This window comes from Onthophagus taurus, chromosome 1 (assembly GCF_036711975.1).
Source record: "Onthophagus taurus isolate NC chromosome 1, IU_Otau_3.0, whole genome shotgun sequence".
Taxonomy (NCBI): domain Eukaryota; kingdom Metazoa; phylum Arthropoda; class Insecta; order Coleoptera; family Scarabaeidae; genus Onthophagus; species Onthophagus taurus.
Genome location: NC_091966.1, coordinates 20,044,479 through 20,067,420, shown reverse-complemented (window position 1 = coordinate 20,067,420; position 22,942 = coordinate 20,044,479). Strand labels below are relative to the sequence as shown.

The 22,942-nt window shown below is 33.9% G+C and overlaps 1 protein-coding gene across 1 annotated transcript; it reads left to right on the top strand.

The window, feature by feature from the left end:
• The first annotated feature begins 6,238 nt into the window (after window positions 1-6,238).
• On the top strand, window positions 6,239-21,389 carry LOC111429180 (POP1 ribonuclease P/MRP subunit). Its single transcript, XM_023065030.2, has 3 exons — window positions 6,239-7,628; window positions 20,339-20,709; window positions 20,759-21,389. The coding sequence occupies exons 1-3, from the start codon at window positions 6,329-6,331 to the stop codon at window positions 21,314-21,316; spliced, it is 2,229 nt and encodes a 742-aa protein (XP_022920798.2). The 5' UTR covers window positions 6,239-6,328; the 3' UTR covers window positions 21,317-21,389.
• The last annotated feature ends 1,553 nt before the right edge of the window (window positions 21,390-22,942 follow it).

Below are 22,942 nucleotides of genomic sequence, written 5' to 3'. Positions count from 1 at the left end.
AAAATATAGTTACCGTTATTTTTTTTTAATATTTTCGAACAAAGTCATTGTTAAAAAAATTATTGAAAATTTATATACCCATTTGCGCTTTTAAAATTCCCGCGTTGATGACGTACGATTCTCACTTTTGCGTCCCCTGCTCCCCGCTCAAATGCGAGGAAGAGATGAACGTCATTTAGGTTGTATTGAAAAGAGATAGAGTGTTTGTAGGTTATGTTTATTATGTTTTGTTTATGGATGTAATAGAGACACTGTATTACATCCATGGTTTTATTTTGACACTGTCACACCGCAAGCGCTATCTAACGGACAATTTAACTTGTTTTAGGCAGTGCGGTTCCTACGTCACAGAAAAGCCGCGAAATTATTTCGTTTGAATATTTGCTATTTTTCACTTCAAATTACTCAAAATATAAAATTGATCAAAATATTTCTTTTACTTTGTGTTCATGCATATACTTGCATATATCGTTTGACATAAAAATTTTCTCTAAATTTAATAAGTGTGTATGACCCCATTTTTTCGATATTAATTGTCATTTTTTGGGGTTTAACCTAGGTTGATTAAAGACTAATTTTGAACATATTATCAATTTTTAAAAAACAAGTGTGCCTTGACAGTAGAAGAAAAACTCTTTTTGTGGCAGGTAAAGTACCTTTTCTGTTACTAGTACGTAAAAGTGTTACTCAGAAGTTTTGTTCAGCATGAAAAGTTGGCCCTATGCAAATTTTCGGAATGATCGGCCTACTTTGAACAAATCCATATCAAACAATTTTATTTCTGACAAAGACTGCCATGGAAAAACAAAATTGCTTTCCTGTCAATGAAAAATTTCCAAATACTAGAGAGTCGTTTCACCTATCGGGGGACACACTGTATATTATACAGTGTGTATATTATACATCCTTCCTCTTAAATTTAAAGATTTGATCTTTGCGGACATTTTTACTAAACGACCAAATCGTGTACCAAGCGGACATTTAATAGGTTAAGACAATACAGTAGTATTAGTAGAATCTGTACCAGTCTCTAGGGCGCTACACATGATAGTGGGGCGCATCGAACAAGCACTTGATTCGAAAGAGTCCATTCTGGGAACTTTCCTTGACATAGAGAGAGCGTTTGACAAAACCACCTTTAGTAGCATTAATCTGGCACTGGAATCTCGAAGAGTGCCATCGGTCATCGCAGGCTGGATAAAAACAATGCTAGCAAGCAGAGTTGTTCAGGCTAAGGCGAAAGGACACACAGCACAGAGAGCTGTGGTTAAGGTTTGCCCACAAGGTGGGGTACTCTCACCGCTTCTCTGGTGCTTAATAGTTGATGATCTCATTCGTGAGTTAAATAATAAATACCTCTTCACAGTTGGTTACGCCGACGACGTGGCTATCTTGTTAAGAGGTAAACCTGACAATTTTCTTTGTTACAGAATGCAACTGGCGCTTAAACTTGTTGAACGATGGTATGAAGAACATACCATCTCTGTCAATCCTAAAAAGACAGAGACTGTTCTCTTCACTAAACAGAAGAAACTGGGACAGTTAACACCACCCACTTTCTGCAATAATCCATTAACCTTTGCTCCAGAGGTGAAATATCTGGATTTTATCTTGGACAAAGGACTAACTTGGACCTCACACATTAGTTACAAAACCAAAAAAGCAACGATTGTACTGACCCAGTGCTGAAAGGCTATTGGGAATACTTGGGAATTAAATCCGAAAGTTACAACGTGGATCTACACTTCTGTGATAACACCCAGGTAGCTCACGGAGCCATAGTTTGGTGCTCAGCACTAAAACGTGCATATAAAGCTACATTGCTGCATCAATTGCAACGACTGGCTTGCCTGCTAATCACAGGCGCTATGAGATCTACACCTACGATTGCGATGGAGACTATGCTGAACGTGCTGCCCCTAGATATTTTGATCAGGGAGGTGGCCGTGGTGGCATTACTTCGACTGCGATCAGTAAATGAAAAGCAGGTTGTTAAAATTGGAATAGTCCGGAGCAAGCTCCGGAGTGAGGCTGTTAGTAAACAACCCCTCCTTAAAGCTTGCAAAGACTACATTACACCTACTTTCTTAGGCAAGCCACACTTTGGCATTGAAACGATACCCCAGAGCAACTCAAGCTCGGGCAAAACGGTGATCATCTACACTGATGGATCAAAGAAGGCTGCAGGTTCCGGAGCGGGAATTTTCTCGCACGATCTCCAGCTGCCCCTTTCCACTTCGTTACGATCGTATTGCACGACTTCTCAAGCCGAATTAACTGCTATAAACATAGCAGCCGATGCGATTATCGACTCCAAAAAAGTCGACAGAAACGTTGTAAATTGTACTGATAGCAGACAGGCTATGCTGGCGGTTGGTAGACACCACACGCATCATCGTTGGTGAAGTATTGTCGGCAATCACTCAACGAGGCAAACGTATACAACAACGGCACGATAAAGTGGCGAAAAGGTCATGGCTGGCGAAACGGGCGGCTAACAAGTCACCGATCTCCCCTGAACCGTTTTGTACCACTGGCTGTTAATACAGCATCAAAATTGATAAACTCCATCTCCCACCGAGCTTTTTGCGACAGATGGGATGAGACAGAAGTAGCTGCCTTTGCTAAGAAAACTCTGCTCTACCCTGACCGGGAGACATCTACTCAGTTTCTAGGAAAATCAAAAAGTGACTTGACACCGCAGGTTACGTAAGCACATGTTTTACATAAATCTGCCGAATATACCCCTCTGTAGAGGGTGTGAAATGGAAGACGAGACGGTAAGTCATATTGTTTGCGACTGACTTCGCGTACTTATGTAAGGGAATCCATTTTCGGAGTACCATGAAAAAAGATTGGGCTGGTTTTCTGACCCTTGAATGAATAGTAAATTGTGGGGACGTACAAAGGGTCCGCTGGGGCCTAAGTGCAGTGAAGTAACTCACCCCCACATGAAACTACATACATAAACTTATTATAAGACTTTCTTAAATCTACTCGATTTCTACGGATAATATTCCCACATTCTGTTTGTACAATATAGGAACGAGGAAAGGGATTCCTATCCATAATATTACCAGATTCCCAAGACTTGTTAATTGGATTATGTACTTTGTCACTCTGTTCTACTGCGGTCGGGGGCAATTGCTTCGACGTTCGATTGTAATACTCCTCATTTACTTGATTTCTTTTTCTCAAATTTTGTGCCACGTTTACACAAATGTTTGGTTTTAACATTTCAGTAGTGTTCGATTTATTATAATGATGGTTTGTTGGATTGTTAATTATACAGCCGCTAGAGTGTACGTACTGAAGATTCGAGTTACCGACGCTAATAAAATAAAATTGACAGTAGAGTCGTTGACATGTTGTTGACATTCGACAGAAGCGCATTATTTTGTATAACGACGTATCGTAACGAAATAATAATAAAGTTTTCATTCATAGCCAATTTGTGGTTCCTGACAAAAACATAATGGTCCTTCGAGCCGGATTTAGAATGGTATAGGATTAGAAGAGGATCTTGGTTCCAAATTCAACGAACACGACGTGACAAGACGTACGAGACTGACGTTATCAACGGACGCGGTAGCATTTTAAGCGCTCTTCACATGATCAATATATATTGTCAATAAAATATTGTCAATATGGCCAATAAATATTGACAAACTGTAATTGCCTCAGACTATCAATATTTATTGACAATCAAATCACAAATTAGTTTTGCGTTGGCAATCAAAGATGTCATGTCATGTTTGCATGTGTTAATGAACCATCTAGGGAGTTAACAGCACTTTCGTCCATTAAAGTATATCTGTCTGATTTCATTATTACGCGATATAATTAGTAATATAATCCTACTAACGTAGAATTGTCGATATCTCTCTCAGACTGTCAATATTTATTGTCAATATATCAAATACTTTCGTTTTCGTCAAACCATCCCATCAATATTTTTAATCTTTCTACTCACACGTTCAATAATGTTGCCAATTGTACTTAGATATTGACAATATATAGAGGCTGTCCCGAAACTTAACGTTAAGCGGGCACCGGGTGAGAGGCCAACTCATACCTGTTCTGGTAAAAATAAGAGAAAAATTCTATGTCTCTTAGTTTAGTGGTAATAGCCGTATGTTTGAAAATGTTAAAAATCGTTCCCGTACATCATATCATCATGCTACTATAGAAATCACAAATCAAACAACAAAAGTTAGTTTTGCAAAAAAAACTATTAGTTTGATCGACTCTAGGCTAAAAGAATTTTTGTCTATTAAGTTTGACACACGATTTCTAAAAAAAAGTACAACACCCTTGGCAGGTTATTTTAAAAGATGGTCTGTTTAGTCAAGTTTCCAAAATGGTACAACACTTGCCATTTTTGTTTTCATAAAAAATATTATTGCCTGTTTTTCTGCAAAAAAGACGTTATTTAAAAAATTCATACTTTCGTATGCTATTTGTATTTACTGTTTATTTCCTCTTAACTTTGTTAGAAGATGTGCCAGTCAATATTCACATATAATACAGCTATATAATACAGCTATATTCGCAGACGACACAGCGATCTTGGCTGTTGCAGAAAATGAAGTAGTTGCAGCAAATAAGTTACAATTGGCATTAAATTCAATAGAAAACTGGACCAAACGATGGCTAATAAAACTAAATACAAATAAATCGACATACGTAAACTTTACTTATAAGAAAGTAAATTATGTCCCAGTACACATAAATGGCAATGCAGTCCCTTACGCCGACACCGCAAAATATCTTGGTATGACGCTGGATACCAAACTCAAATGGAAAGCTTACGTCAAAAAAAACGTGGGGAACTTAATATCAAATTTAGACACCTATATTGGCTTATTGGCAGAAAATCAACGCTATCACTAAGAAACAAGTTGCTAATATACAAGTAAGCATTAAAACCAAAATGGACATACGGAATCCAACTGTGGGGTTATACCTGCAAGACAAATGCAAATCTGATTCAAAGATTCCAGAACAAAGTACTAAGGTACATAGTGAATGCACCCTGGTATATAAGAAACACCGACCTCTATCGGGACTTGAAAGTAGCATCGGTGTCATCAGAAATTGCATCATTCGCATCTAAACATGAGAAGAGAATGCACGATCATCCCAACATCGAGGAAACCCAGGTTCTCGACAACGAGGATGTCCTGCGTCGTTAAAACGGTAAAAATATGACAATATTTATCGATGTTATGGGTAAAGCAGACTGGACCACTGGGAAAAGCTGCAAAACATTATCTAGTTTAATTTAGTGTTAAAAATAAGTAACTAATTAGTATGTATTTACTAGGTGTTATACAATTGTGCTACGCATAATATAGAAAAAAAAATTCTATTTTCATGCTCCTCCTCGGTTGCTCCAGTTATTATCAAATCATCGAAATAAATTCCAACTCCTTTTATATCACCAAAAAATTGATATAAATTGTTCTTTTCAAAAACTTCAGGCGCCGATCCAATACCAAATGGCATTCTTAAAAACTGATATTTGCCAAATGGTGTTACAAATGTGCGGTATTGTGAACTTTCTTCATCAATTTTCTCTTGGAAATAACCATCCTTCATATCTAATACACTAAAGAACGCTTTATTTGATAATTTACTAGCAATTTCTTCCACTATTGCTATTAAAAAATGCTCTTTGCTGATGGCTTCATTTAAATATCATCATTTTTCTTTTCTACTATGGCCAATAGATTAAGCCAATTAGTTGATTTATCTACTTTACAAACAATACCTTGTCGTTCCATGCTATCTAATTTTTTTCTAAGTCTTTCATGTAACAACTGTGGAATTCTTCTGATAGGCTGAATGTGAGGAATAGCATCTTTTTTTAATACAATTTTATGACAATTTAGAAACTCACCCAACCCTTCAAAAACCAGGGGAAATTTATCTACCACATCAGTTACAATCTTAACACTGAAAGTATTAACAGCAGCTAATTGTTTGACCAAATTCAACCTAACATAGTCATCCAACCCTAACAACTAACAAAGGCATTTGCACATTATTATCAACAACAATAAAGTTTATTTTTTCGAAATTAGTTTTCACTTTACAATTTAATACAATTTCTCCTTCAAGCTTTATTTTAAAATCGTAATTTGTACAGATGTCGGTAATACAGAGGACTATCTATATTAAATTAAATTTTAAAATGCATTCTAAAGCTATATTCACAGATATTTATAAAAAATAATTTTGAGGTTATACATTTAGGTTATGTTCATGTCACATGTGACAGTTAAAACGATTTAAACAAAAATTACTTCATCAACAGTAAAAAGAAATGTCTTCGGAACTTTACGAACGTGAAAATACGGAATTACCATCCCAAATCCGTCTTTTACCATTTACAGCAGCAAGATGCGACGAAATAATAGCAATGAAAAAAACTCTCGGATCATCGAAAGCCACAAAATTGATATTTCAAAAATTACCGCTTCACATGCGACGACGTGTTATGTCTCATAATGTGAAGCGATTACCAAGACGACTTCGTGAGGGGCATATGAGTCAGTTAAAAAAATCTGGGTTACCTCCGAAACAGAAACGGCCCTCCCGTAAATACCGTAGGAGACCAAAAAATTTATTGAATGAATATAATAGGAGACAGAAAAAATTTAAATGGTTAGAAACGCATATTTGGCATGCAAAACGATTTCATATGATTGAAAGATGGGGTTATAAGTTAGCATATAGTCCATGTGATAAAGCTTTTAGAGCTTGTTATAGAGCTACAAGTAAACATTGTTTATTACAGGATATTTCTTATTATGGATGTATAGAAATAAATGGTGATGAAAATTTGATTGTTGACGGCTTTAAAAAGTTGTATGATCCAAGAATTAATCTGAGTTTAGGGGCTAAAGCTTTTATTAATGGAAATAGAGAAGGTGAATTGATGTTGTTTGATGAGAATAAAAATGCTATTGGAAATGTTATGTTTAATTGGAAGCCTAAAGTTATTAATGAATTAAGAATGATTTGGATTTGGTGTCACCCAGCAAATTTTTCCGACATATTAAATACTTTAATGCGAATTTTTGATTTAACTCCAAAAAGTGAAGAAAACCTTTTATTTTGTAATGAATCAACAAAAATTACCATAAAAAATTTAAGATTTGATTTAAATAGATTTCGATTAACTGGGCCTTTATCACATACAATTTTACAAAAAGCTTTAAAAACTTGTTTACCAGAATACATAACTGATTCGAATTTAAATTCACAAATAATTTATTGGAATAATCTAGAAAATTTAGCATCTCCGAGTCAGTTATCTCCACATATTATTTTAAATATAACTGCTGAAGATCCCAGATATAATATGCCTAAGATTAGAACAAAAGCTTTGCCCATTAATGGTGCATTTGATAACAAATATTTGTATGAAATACCCCAAAATATGGGAGCTGGACCTATTTGGGATGAAGGTGTTCGAAAGGAGATTAAAAAGAATCAAATTGCGACATCAAAAATTTATGAAATGAGAAGCAAATATTTGGTTCCTAACAATGAAAAGAATAAAGGCATTTCTGTGCCTTATATGTTAATACAACGGCCAGGAAATAGAAATGAATATTTAGGTAAAAAAAAATTGTTATATACAGTGTGTCCCAGGATAGATGTTACAAGAGGTATAATGACTTAAAAATGTTTGAATTTTATTTTAAGGTTAAGGAATTAAGCTCTGCTTGGTGTGAAGAGAATTTTAAGAATATTTTCATATTTTGAAAACAAAGGCAGCCTTGACAGTGAATCAAAAACTATTTTTAGTTTAGGTAAAGTAATCTTTTTGTGCATTATACTAAAAAATTTTATTAAGAAAAGTTGTTCAAAGTGAGAAATTATTATACACAATTTCAGAAGGATCTATCTACTTTGGTTGAACCATCACATTTTAGTTTAAATAACATAAATATTGTATGGTAATTGAAATGTGAACTAAAACTGAGGGATAATACAATTTATTTGGCAATATTTGCGATTACTTAAGTCATTTTTTTTTATGGCATTTTTTATACGCGTGTGAAGTTGGCCATAGATTTCATCCATAGATTTTAAACTGAAAAAAATGCGTGATTGGGGTATTCAATCGATCTAATTTCAACGTATACATGGTTGCCTCTTGTTTCAGATTCGAAAAGAAAATTTTCCTAACCATTTCTTATTTTCCGAGAAAATCGATTTTCTTCAAACTTTCGCAAAATTTGGCTCGTTCGGGGTTTTTAATCGATCTAATTTCAACGGCATCGTATTCCTGGTGGCTTCTTGCTTCAGATTCGAAAAGAAAATTTTCCTAACCATTTCTTATTTTTAATATTTAAATTAATATTATTTTAATATTTAATTAATATTATTTTAATATTTAATTAATATTATTTTAATATTTAAATTAGATTGAATACCCAAATTTTCTTTTCGAATCTGAAGCAAGAAGCCACCAGGAATACGATGCCGTTAAAATTAGATCGATTAGAAACCCCGAACAGGCCGAAATTTGCGAATGTTTGAAGAATATCGGTTTTTCCGGAAAATAGGAAATGGTTAGGAACATTTTCTTTTTGCATCTGAAGCAAAAGGCCACCAGGAATACGATGCCGTTGAAATTAGATCCATTAGACACCCCGAACAGGCCGACATTTGCGATTGTTTGAAGAAAAGCGATTTTCCCGGAATATAAGAAATGGTTAGGACATTTTTTTTTTGAATCTGAAGTAAAAGGGTACCAGGAATACGATGCCGTTGAAATTAGATCGATTAGACACCCCGAACAGGCCGAAATTTGCGAATGTTTGCAGAAAATCGGTTTTTCCGGAAAATAGGAAATGATTAGGAACATTTTCTGTTCCAATTTAAAGCAAGAGGTGACCAGGAATACGATGTCGTTGAAATTAGATCGATTAGAAACCCCGAACAGGCCAAAATTTGCGATTGTTTGAAGAAAAACGATTTTCCCGGAATATAAGAAATGGTTAGGAAAATTTTCTTTTTGAATTTGAAGTAAAAGGGTACCAGGAATACGATGCCGTTGAAATTAGATCGATTAGAAACCCCGAACAGGCCAAAATTTGCAATTGTTTGAAGAAAAGCGATTTTCCAGGAATATAAGAAATGGTTAGGAAAATTTTCTTTTTGAATCTGAAGTAAAAGGGCACTAGGAATACGATGCCGTTGCAATTAGATCGATTAGAAACCCCGAACAGGCCAAAATTTGCAATTGTTTGAAGAATATCGGTTTTTCCGGAAAATAGGAAATGATTAGGAACATTTTCTGTTCCAATTTAAAGCAAGAGGCGACCAGGAATACAATGCCGTTGAAATGAGATCGACTAGAAACCCCGAACCGAATCGGCCGAATTTTGTGAAAGTTTGAAGAAAATCTATTTTCCCGGAAAATAAGAAATGGTTAGGAAAATTTTCTTTTCGAATCTGAAGCAAGAAGCCACCAGGAATATGATGCCGTTGAAATTAGTTCGATTAAAAACCCCGAACGAGCCGAATTTTGCGAAAGTTTGAAGAAAATCGATTTTCCCGGAAAATAAGAAATGCTTAGGAAAATTTTCTTTTCGAATCTGAAACAAGAGGCGACCATGAATACGATGCCGTTGAAATTAGATTGATTGAATACCCCGATCACGCATTTTTTTCAGTTTAAAATCTATGGCTAACTTCACACGCGTATTTTTTATTGGTTTTTTTCTTCAGTATGATCTACGAGCTCTAACAACTATACCGGGTGTATCAGGATCTGGTACACCCCCGTATGTCCTTTAGTTTTGAAGGTAATTGATTCAAATTTGGGACATCCTATACACATGATAAGAGACACTTTTTGACATACAAGTAATTTTTTTTTCAATTCCGGTTTCGCCGGAAGTGACACTAACTTTAGATTTTTAAATGGAACACCCTGCATATTATTAAATTTTTGAAATCTGAATAATTTTCTGAATCTAATGGTACCACATAAGTGACATTTTAAACGTCAATATTTTTTAGAATTTAATGTTTAATTTTCCATTTAAGTGTGCCATGAGAGTTCCGTTTTATTCTAATTAAAAAAATTAAATTAATGCTAGAAAGACTAAATTCCAAGTTCATCAAAATGGTTTTTGGGGTATAACCCAATTTTTTCTAATGGAAGAAATTTATACCTAGTATTAGAACATACGATAAATACAATAAAAATTACAGTTAAACAAAATAAGAAAATAAAATTTTGATCTAATTAAATGTTAAGACGTTACTAAGGTGGCTTTGTAATTAAAAAAATGAACACAAAACATTATATCAGTTGTTCAAAATGCTGTCCATTAACGTCATTGCACTTCTGAACTCTCACAGCTGTTTCCCGAAGAACATTTTCCAATTGCTCGGCCGTTATGCTATTAAGTGCTCGTCTTACTCGTAGCATAAACAATGTTTTTTAAATGGCCCCAAACAAAGAAATCAAGGGGTGTCAAATCAGGTGACCTTGGAGGCCACCTTATTGGACCATTTGTCGAAATTACGTTGTCTCCGAATCTTTGTTGAAGGTAATTAATTACTGTTCTTGAATTATGGGGAGGAGCTCCATCTTGTTGGAAATACATTTCCTGTTGGTGGGGTAACTGGGCTAAACTACCCGCAATTTCCTTTTGCAGAAATCCTAAGTATCTGTCTCCAGTCAGGGGTCCTTCAAATATTATTGGACCAATGATTCTACTATCGATTATTCCAAGCCAGACATTGAAACCGAACCGCACTTGAAAGTTACCCTCCCCCAATAAATTTTGATTTTCTTGTCACCAATATTTTATATTTTGTCTGTTGAATAATCCCAAATTCGTAAATCTGGATTCGTCCGAAAATAAGATCATTCCCAAAAAATCATTGTTTGGCTGCACGTTATTCTGCAAAATCCAATTGCAATATTCCATCCTACGTTCGTAATCATTTTCATACAAGTGCTGGTGCTATTGGTATTTAAAAGATTTATACTTGTATTTGTGCAAAATTCGGCTTACCGTTTGGTGACTGATATCCAATTCAAACCCAATTTGTCTTAATTATCTTCGGGATTTTCAAGACGATTAAAATAATTTCTCGCTGGCCATTGTCTATCAGGATATCGTTCGGCATAAAGGTTTCTAGCTACAACGGCATTTCTTCTACATTCCCCATAAATAATTAACATGTTCACTTTTTCATCTCTTGTATAAGTTTGCGGCATTTTGAACAAAATTAACAATAAATGTAAACACTTTTTAAAGACACAATAAAAACACCGATAAACAAACAATCTACCTTGTATTTGACATATTAAACAGTTTCATTGTTTCCAAAGCCACCTTAGTAACGTCTTAACATTTAATTAGATCAAAATTGTATTTTCTTATTTTGTTTAGCTGTAATTTTTATTGTATTTATCGTATGTTCTAATACTAGGTATAAATAAATTTCTTATTAATAGTACTAATAAATGGTACCACGGTACCAATATGGTTCCATTAGAAAAAATTGGGTTATACCCCAAAAACCGTTTTGATGAACTTGATTTGCACATAAATCACGTAATTTGGTATTTTTAAACCAGGAGGAGTATTTTAAATTTGTCACCAGATTGACCTTGCACGTGATTGGTTGAATGCGAGGAAGGTTCACACACAAGCAATTTTGAATTTGAAGGTTAGGTTATTGATAATTCGACAGTTTCGTGTCATTGTTGTAAATTTTGTTTAAACCAAGGACAGTAGAATCTAACAGGACTGCTACATCCATTGTTGTGACAACCTGCCCGCAAACTACGTCACACCATTTGCCACGCCCAGCTGTTGTTGTGGTCTATGCGTTGCTGTGTATTTGTAGAGGTTATATCGTAGACGTATTCATATTATTTTTGAAGTTTTATGTTTTTAGACGTATTAATGTCTATCATATAACCTTTAAAAACACAGACAGTTACCAGGCGTGGCAAATACTGTGACGTAGATGGCGGGCAACCAACCCGTAGTGGGCTACAAAAATACAATGCATGTAGCAGTCCTGTTAGATTCTACTGTCCTTGGTTTAAACACTTTTGCGTCTTCAATTAATACACTCATAACCTTAATGTTAATTTGTATGTTTAGTGTTGACAATAACAAACGAAAATAAACACAATAATAAGTAAATAAATAAATAATAACAATTATTAATTTAAATTTACCGCCAAAATATCTAGTGATATTTTCGGTGATTTTTCCTAGTGTAAATCTGACTTTCGCGTTTACTCCTCCTCGTTTAAAAACAGAGTATAGCATTAGACGGGTTAATTACAATAAAACGGAACTCTCATGGCACACTTAAATAGAAAATTAAAACATAAATTCTAAAAAATATTGACGTTTGAAATGTCACTTATGTGGTACCATTGGATTCAGAAAATTATACAGATTTCAAAAATGTAATAATATACAGGTGTTCCATTTAAAAATCTAAAGTTAGTGTCGCTTCCGGTGAAACCGGAATTGAAAAAAAAAATTACTTATATGTCATAAAGTGTCTCTTATCATGTGTATAGGATGTCCCAAATTTGAATCAATTATATTCAAAACTAAAGGACATACGGGGGTGTACCATGATCCTGTTACACGCGGTATATTGGAACATAATAAAATTTATATATAATTAACAACAATTATTTTGCTTTAATAAATTTTTCAAATGAATTTTGTCTAATGAACAACACAAAAAACTAAATACATATCCTATTACATCTAATTAAAGTAGAAAAATGTACATTTTGCCTGACAACTAAATATTAGGACATGGCACGATTTGTATTTCTAATATGGAGTAACATCGCCTTTAGATTTTATAACCGCTTGAATTCGGTTGGGCATTGAATTCACTAAGGTTCTGCACTGTTCAGGAGTAAATCCATTCCAAATTTGTTTTATTTTTGCTTTAAGTTCTGGCAATGTCCGTTGTGGGTTGTTCCTCAAAGTTTGTTTCATTTTGTGCCACACTGTTTCAATTATATTCAGATCTGGACTGTTGGAAGGCCAAGACAGGACATTAATATTTTGATCGCCAAACCACTTTTTTGTAGTTTTGGCCGTATGACAAGCCGCTCCATCCTGCTGAAATATGTAATTTTCGCCAACATTTAACTTCACGATACTTGGTAGTAAGCTGTTTTGTAGTATTTGCTGATATTTTGCGGCGTTTACGTTGCCATCAATAAATTCAAAGCATCCTAATCCTGAAGCTGTCATACAGCCCCAAATCATTACTCCCTTCGGAAATTTTACACAACGTTTTAAATAAACTTTATGAAATGCCTCATGTTTATTGCGAATTACGCGTTTACGGTAATCGCCAATACATACATCAAATTTCGATTCAACGCTGAATATTACCCTGGACCAATCTTCTGTTGACCAAGAGAGTTTAGATTTTGCCCATGTGAGCCTGGCTTTCCTTTGTTTTTCTGTTAAGAGCCTGGTTTTTCTTTTGCCTATAAAACAACAATTTTCTAAATGCTGTATTTTTAAATTATTACTTGTAAGTAAACCTTGTAAAACTTTAATCCACTTTTAAGAATCCATTTGCGACAGCATTCCCTTGATAAACTTAATCCAGTTTCATTTCCATTCAGCGGTAACTTGTCTTAAAGTATTTCTTCGTCCTTTTTTGCAGATTTTTACAAGTATTCTTTTATTCTATCAGAAACTAACTTTGGACGACCTGAACTTTTACCCTTCTTTTCTAAAATTTGCTCGGTTTCTCCATAATGTTTGATTACATTTCACACTGTGCTTTTAGGAATATTAAGTTCGTCTGCAATTTCACCTATTGTTTTATTGCGGCAATAATTTTTAATTACTAATTCACGGATTTTTGACCCTGCAGAGATACCACGCACCATTTTAATTGATAAATACAGATTTACTCAACAGCAACAATGTTACAAGCTTTGGAACAAACTGGCAATTTGACATTTCATTTTACGTTGTTTCCACAGTTTACTTATCTTAATTTGTTCCATTTTTATAGAAGTTACTTAACACTGTCCCAATATTAAGTTATCAGGTAAAATGTACACTTTTCTTGTTTAATTAGAAGTAATAGGATATGTATTTTGTTTTTTATGTTGTTCATTAAGCAAAATTGTTGCTAATTATCTATTCAAATGATATTAATCTGAAAAAATTCTTAAAACAAAATAAACTGTTTAATTGTTGTTAATGTTATACACATTTTATTTTGTCCCACTATACAGGGTGTCTCAGCGAGACCGGTCATTAGACGTTTCTGGGGTTCTGGCGAAAATAAAAATTTGAGAATTCAGACTTAAGTATTATCAATTACGATCTCTTCGACTAAAATATTTTCAGATTTCTTGCACTTCCGGTTATACCGGAAGTCGCCACCTACTTTATTTTTTTAAATGGAACATCCTGTATATATGTAATTAGAATTAGTTATATGATTAAAGAGGATTTATATTCTTTGATGATTATAAAATTTAAATACATGAAGATTCCTCTTGATTTTTTATTTATTCCACTGTCAATACATTTAACGTTTCGAACTGTTTTGAACAGTTCATCATCAGAAACCATTTGTCATAGTGTGTCATAGTAAGGTGAACAAACGATCTAGACAGCCGTTCTCGGCACCAAAACATACTCCATCATGTTGTTTAAGCATGTTCTGAATCCTAAATTGATATCTCAAATATCGAGTGTTCTATGATTTTTTGAACAAATGTCCGCTGGAGTAGATTTTTCTAAAAAAATTCGAATAACTCGAGGCCGAATAAAATTGCAAAAAATAAAGTTATTTATAAACCTTCAAAACAGACAAATCCAAATATGTAAAAATATAACAGGATATTCCATTTAAAAAAATAAAATAGGTGGCGACTTCCGGTATAACCGGAAGTGCTAGAAATCTGAAAATATTTTAGACGAAGAGAACGTAATTGATAATACTTAAGTCTGAATTCTCAAATTTTTATTTTGGTCAGAACCCCAGAAACGTGTAATGACCGGTCTCGCTGCGACACCCTGTATAGTAATTGAAATGTTAACTAAAACTGAGGAATAATACAATGTATTTGTTAATATTTGCGACTACTTAACTCATTTTTTTTATGACATTTTTTATTGTTTTTTTTTTCACTCTGATCTAATCTAAAATATGGTGGTTTAATCAATGTAGGTACATCTTTCTGAAATTTTGCATAGTGCCATAATTTTTCATTCTGAACAACTTTCCTTAATGATATTTTGCCGTATCATGAACAAAAAGCTTACTTTACCTGAACTAAAAATAATTTTCGCTTCACTATCAAGGCCGAGTTGATTTTCAAAGTATGAAAATATACGTAAAATTCTCTCCACACCAAGCAGGGCTTAATTCCTCAGCCTTAAAATAAAATTCAAAAATTTTTAAGTCATTATACCTACCTCTTGTAACATCTATCCTGAGACACACTGTATAACAAACTCAAAACCTCATTATTTTTACTAGTGTAAAACCTTGATATAAGTTGCTCTATTCCGTGTTCATAGATAAACTCAGGATATTTCCTTACTTTATCTAGGCTAAACACGCCTAAGGTCGACCGCTGCCAGTAGTCGACCATCTGCAACTATAAATTTAAAAAATAAAAGAGTAGTAAAATTTCCTCTTTTAAGACTTGTGTCAATAATTAGTTGCCAGTGTCTGTCACCCAAATTACAAGTAATTGCGTAAATAGTGATGGTAGTACTGCCCTGATTTGTCAGTTGAGAAGAATGCATACTGAGTTGAAGGTTTGAGGTAAGTAAACCTAGATTTTTACTTAGCATGACGTGTTTCATGAATAAGCATAGAAAAGTATTGTAATCGTGTTTTGAATCTGGATATAGACACAATTTTAAATAAAACAGTTTTACTATTTCTTTAAATGAAGTTGTTAAAAACATAGTACAGGGTAGGCAAACAAGGGTGTCGCCAGCCAGTGGGCCAGGGGGGGGGGACACGACAAAAAAATTTAAAAAATAACACCAAATTTATTAAAACATAATTTTCGTGGCTTCTTCGCGAATTTGTCAACCAGATTATTAATAAAACCCTCAAAGTTTTCAAAAATTTGCTTCCTATACACACTCATCATGGGAAGACCATTGAGACGACATTCTGCCATAGTGCTTCTAAGCCAGGTTTTATTATCCTCAAGCTGCTAAAAGATCGTTCAACAGTATATATCGTGCAGGGTAAAGTGACCAAAATTATAAAGGCTTTTCTCGTTTCAGGGAAAAAATTGTCGGCATCTTTTATGACATCCACAACACTTAATTCTTTTGAGTCCGGTTATGGCAAGATACCATAGTTTTTTCCATAGTTATATTTCGTTGTTGATATTTGATAAATTGTAAAATTTTGAAAAGACTTCACCCCAGCTTCTACGAGGTCTTCAAGGGACATGTCTAACATTTGAGCTGGGTGTAATTTAGATAAGGAAAATGAAGGGGTGTTTTCTTCAGAAAAGCGAACAGCAAAAGAATTAATAATCGAGTCTAAGTATGGTATTATTAAAAACCTCCGCTAGAATTCTGAAGGGCTTGCTGTTGGGTGGTTGTTCTGATGTTGTCTCTCAACAATACGGGGCAAGGACTTCATGTCTTCTCCCAGTCCAAATTTTTCTCCAACGATAGTAGCGTCCCTAATAATTCCATTTGTGACGTTTTCTGGACCGCTACGGTGGTTTTCTATAAATTCCAAAAGGCGGCTAATGTGCTGGGATGCCTTAACTGCATTCAAAGCTACGGATTGGAGACGTTTACCACAGGTTCCATCATAGCCGAGTATTTGGCTATCAAAATGAAGCTGAGAATAAACAAAACTCTAGAAGCTGCTGCATGGAGCTGATAAGTATTTTTTCTAGTCGCATTATTTATTTTCTTCCCGTGACGAGGTTTCAAAGGCCTCCATTATAATAGGAAAATTCTCATTAAAAACACTAATATTTTTGTGTTTCTCGCTCCACCTTGTTTCGCAAAGCTTGGAAATATTTGGTATCAATTTGCGTCTCAAAACTGATTCTTGAAAAAATGTAATAATATCTTTGATGGTATCTTCCTTTGATGAAAGCACAAAGCTTTTTTATATGTTCTGCGTAGGATTGCTTGTTTCCCGGACATCGTCGAACAACCGTTAAATCCTAAACCAACACATTTGTCCGGATCAAGATCTTCTTCTGCCGAAAACTCATCTATTCCTTTGGAATACATTTCGCATCCAAAGCATCAAGTTTGACGAATCCGGGGAATACTTCTTGAACTTCCTTGGTTTCCAGATCAAAATATGGCATCCCATTCGATAATATTGTTCAGTACTCGAGATGTATATTTATTGTGTTTTAATTTTTTTTCGAACATACCTCTAGGGGGGGCAGTGGCCCCCCTCTGCCCCTCTCTGGCGACGCCCTTGTAGGCAAATTTGGGTGTTATTTGTAAAAAATAATACGTGATCGCTTTTAAACGTGTCGTTATTTTTATTAAATACAGAAATAGTATCTTTTCGTAACCATAGCGTAACTAATAACTACATTTAATATTAACTACTTGATTGCTCCTAAGGGTGCGTTTACGTTGGAGCTGCGATAAACGATACTAGCAAAATAACGAAATTGTTGTCATAGTTTTATATGCAAGTGTTTATATTGGAGCGACGAATTGTCACAAGTTTGACAGCCGACTAACGATAAGAGCGACGCTAATTGTATTCCCTATTTTCTTTGCTATTATCAGGTGTGGTCGGCATGGATATCGACTGTTTAAGTAGTGAAATTTTTGTTAGATCCCCTTGTGGGACCAAAAAGATAAAAATTACCACAACAGATTTGTTCTGACAAATCGTTTTCAATTCATTTTGCGCAGCTCTTATCGCTGCTCTCATTGTTGTTCTTATCGTTTATCGCAGCTCTCGTTCCAATATAAACACCTGCATATAAAACTATGACAACAATTTCGTTGTTTTGGTAGTATCGTCGCTATTATCGTTTATCGCAGCTCCAACGTAAACACACCCTAAATCATAATCGAAACTAAACAACTTACTAGATGGCGTATGTTAATAAATGTATGTAATTTTAGCCTCCTTACATTTATAAAGCATTCACTATAAAATAAATACAACTTGAAATACTAACAATTTTGAAATTTACTTAGGTAATTAACGCTGTAGCTTACATCTGGTCTAGTCGCAGAACTTATATACTGCAGTGCCCCTATTAGATTTCTGTACATAATATTATCAGTTATCTCCTGTGCAGGCTCCAATTTTAAATTTACTTTCATTGGTGTTTTAAACAAATTTTGAGCTTTTAATTTTATATTTCTCAGCTAAAGATTTAATGTATTCCTCCTGACTAAGAGTCTGAGGAATGAGTCTGAGCTTTTAATGTATTGAATCTTTTTCTTATTTTTACAACATATTAACAGATCGTCAACAAACACTACTGAGTAAATCATATAAATCAATCATATAAAGTGTTCATCTCTTTTGTTATATAAACAATAGTCACATTTACTCCTTATAAATTTCATCTCGCATAAAAATTCATCGAAACAATTATATCACGCACGAAGACTTTCTCTCAAACCGTATAATGCTTTTTCTAGTTTACACACTCTATCAGTCCCATCCTCAAATCCTCTCGGTTGAAATACATAGATTTCTGAAAAAATCTTACCATTCAAGAAAGCTGCTACATCAATTTGTTCTATAATCAGTTTTTCCTGGCAGCAATATGATAATAATATTTTTAAGATTTGCATGCCAGCTAGTGGCGAATAAATGTCATCTACAATTTCTGATTGTTGAAAGCCTTTCACAACCAATCTGGCTTTATATACATATATTATTTGCCTTGTTTGTAAAGACCCATTTAACATCTAGACATTTTTTATTCTCTGGTTTTTTCATCAATTTCCATGTTTTATTTTTATTTCAGCTTTCCATTTCTTTATTTGTTGCTACTTTCCACTATTCTGCCTGTTGACTGTTTAACGCCTCCTCAAAGTTATTTGGATTTTCTACATTGCAAACGTTACAATAAACGTAACTATCATCATATCTTGCTGGCATTTTCCTTTCTCTCTTCGATCTTCTCAATTCTTGAGGCGTTTGTTTTTGTTTTATTGTTTTATTTTCTAATTTAATTTCTGTACTCTCATCTTGTATTTCAGAATCAGTTTCAATTTCATTACTAGAAGAATCAGTTTCAATTTCATTGTCAGTTCTGTTTGTATCTAAACCTATGCATTTAACATTCTCCTCCACAACATCAACATGTCTAGCTACAATGATTCTGTTATTTACTAAAACTTTATACTCAACTTCAGTATAACCCAGTAAAATTCCCAAATCAGCCTTTTTATCCCATTTAGACCTTCTTAACTCTTCTGGTCTTCGAACAAAAATTCTACTTCCATATAGACGTAAATATTTAATAGTAGGTTTTCTTCCAAACATTATTTCGTAAGGCGTTTTAAAAATTAAAACATACGAATATTTAATTGATTTTTATAAAGTTACTGAAAAAATATTACGGGTTATAAAAAATAAACTTACTACAGGCTGAAGAAATGCCGATCGACCACTGGACTTATACGGGTCGACTCAAGGGAGGACTACTGGTCCATTAGGTCCTTTTGAACCTTTTTTAGGATAATTGTAGTTTTATTTTGTTTATTTCATTTAGCATGAATCGGTTGGAAAAGGAAATGTTTTACCTATCTTAATTTAAAAAGATCACTTTCTTGTACCTGTACTTCTATTTTTTTATTGGGTATTGAATTTGTAATATGTCTTAAGTGGTCGACCACTGGCGTGTTTATCCTATATGATGTATAAGTCAAGGCTAGTAGTTCCAGTTTTACTTGTTATTCAGTGCTAGATTGCTGTATATTTTTATTGAACTAAAAGTGAAACTAACTCTAGAACTAGAAACGTTCGGGTTTAGTCGTACGTTTCTTAAGATGGCTAAACCCGAATGTTTCTAGGTCTAGTGTTAGTTTTAGTTGTTATTCAGCGCTAAATTGTTTAACCCTACAGTGAATACGTTAGGCCTGACAGGCCTATGCCTTTTGTGTTTTGCTGTAACATTAAAATGACGTATTCTCTGTAGGGTTAATTGTTAAATTATTCATATAACGGACTTTTGGCTATACGGACACTTCCTTCTCCTTGTTAATCCGTTATATCGAGGTTTTACTCTGTATTAAAATAAATTAAATTTATAATGTTGAAATTATTTAATAATATTTAAATTTAGGTTATTCAAGTGGTTGGGATTTAATTATTCCGAGCGGTTGGGCTTTGCCGACGTGGTTAACCTTAGTAATGTGGGGTGCAAGAACTGGTGGTTTACGCGAATCCGAGTCCATCCAATTCGAAAGGGGACGCCCCAACGTTTTAGAGCCAGATACAAAAGCAGGCCGAGAAGAAAACGATAGAGTAACAGAACTATATCGAAAAAAATATTCAAGTTTACCACCAAATAGACGAACAAATTACATTAAGTACGCCGTATCAAGCCCATTTCAATTCAATTGGGATATCCTTTTAAATGAATGGAATGAAACTACTACAAATGGAAACAATTTTTTTGTATTAAGAGATAAAACGTTATTAAAAATGTTAAATGTAAGTTTATTTATATTTATTTGATTTTTTATTAATAATTTTTTTTAAGGATTCATTGAATACCACTAAAATTCCTGATGTAGATTTCGCTCAATTATGTCTTGTACCGGTTAAAATAATTTTAAAGAAAGGATGCCCATCAAGGTATTCTTTAATTTGTTTACCTCACAATCAAGATCTACATAAATCAAATCAAGAAGTTAAAGAGCCCTTAAAACGGGACGAAAATCAAAGAAAAAGAATGAAATTACGAAAAGAACGTATCATTATGTTGAAAAAAATGAAAAAACTTAGGATAAAAGCGAGAAAAAACGGACAAGTTGTAAAACAAGATGTCGAAGGAATGTTAAAGCATAAAGAATTAATGGAGAAATTGTGGATACCGGATGTTGTAAATATTAGGAAATCTTGTTCAAGAGATATAATGGGATTTGTTACGAAGGGTGGATTTAGTTTTACTGTTGGTAAAACAGTTGGAATTGGATATGTTGCCTTGAATAGTTTAAAATCATTATTTTCAGTGGATAATAAATTTAAGAATAAAGTTTTAATTCGAAATACTAGTAGTAGGGAATATAAAATAGGACAACTTGAAATTGTTATATAAAAAAATTCTGGGTATTTTGTACCCATTTGATGTATATGGACAATTAGGGTTAAATATACATGAATAAATTGTTTTTGAACTGTTTATTACCCGAAATATATAAGAGCTGTAGGTTAAAATACATAAATATAACAGAAGTTTTTAGTTACTGCTGTCTCTATATATTAATGGCGTTTTAAACAACAGGAACGACATGTTTTCTACATATAAATTTATTACATTTTTCGCATTGAGTTTTAGCGTTGCGATCCGTCCCCGACCGACTGTCTTGAAATCTACTTGATGTAATCTTTGGCGTTTTGATAATATCTCTTCTTCAACCATTATTTTGGAAATATTACTTATAAACGCGTTTTTACTTCCCATGGAAGTATTACAATTATTATTTGTCGATATTGTAAATGTTGTTTTTGTAATTTGCGGGTGCATAAATAAACGGGTGCTGTAATGAGACTCCTTACAGCATCCGATGCTGTAATGAGATTTTAGTAGCATTTTATGGAACCAGTTCAAGTTGGTGACATTGGGTCATTAATTTGTCTAGTTGTCAATGTGACAATTTTTCTCTATGGGTATTTAAACACGTTCTTAGCATCGAATACAAGGTCCACAATGATGAAGACATCGAACTCTGAGCAATTTCTCTTATTTTGGGTTTTGACAGTTTCTAATTGTCAATTCAAATTTCTATTTTCAAGTGTTACGGTGTTACCAACTGCTACATACCTATCTCCCTACATTGTCAAAATTTATTTTATTTTAGTTAAAAAGAAAAGATAAAAACGCGAATTAGAAAAAAATAGCATAAAAAACACGTTTCGTAAGACTTAAAACACACATTCATTAAAAAACTCGTGCACTCGTTTTCCAATTTGAATTCGTGCATTTTAAGCGTGTCTTAAGAAACTAGTTTTTTTAATTTTTACAATTACTTAACTCCAAAGCAAGGGATTTCAGAAAATCACTCCTATACACATTTTTAATATTGATGGAATATTGTTTTTGTGTAACACTAATGCGTTTATGACTACGATGTCAGAGTATCACACAATGCATCTACAGTATCAACTCCACCTTTCGTTGAATTATAAAATAATATCACTTCCAGTTTCTTTTTTATTTTTGAATTGCTGTTAACATCCGTTGTTGCATGCATCATCATCATCGCCATTAGTCATACAGGCCTGTTACAGGTTCTGCCGTAAGTATATTTTTTGCTGGGTTATTGCCGCCAGTACTTACCACATGACCTGCCCATCTCAATCTGCCCACCTTTATAGTTGTCACTATATCCCTCTTTCCAGCTGATCCATAGGTGTTATGTATTTCAAAGTTGTACATACTTCTCCATACTCCCTGTTCGACAGTCCCCGCGTATATTCGATGCAGTATCTTTATTTCGAATGTGGCTAGCATTAATTCATCTTTTTTCATTCGGATTCACGCTTCGGAACCACATACCAAAATATAGGTACTTGGACTGGCCGAAATAGCATTTATTCGCACAAATGATGAGTTTCTTAATTTCTGCAGTAATATTGTTACCTCCATTGACTGATGTTCCTAGATTCTGAAATTCTGTGATAGCCTAAAAGTTCTGGTTACCAATTATGATGTTTTGTCCAA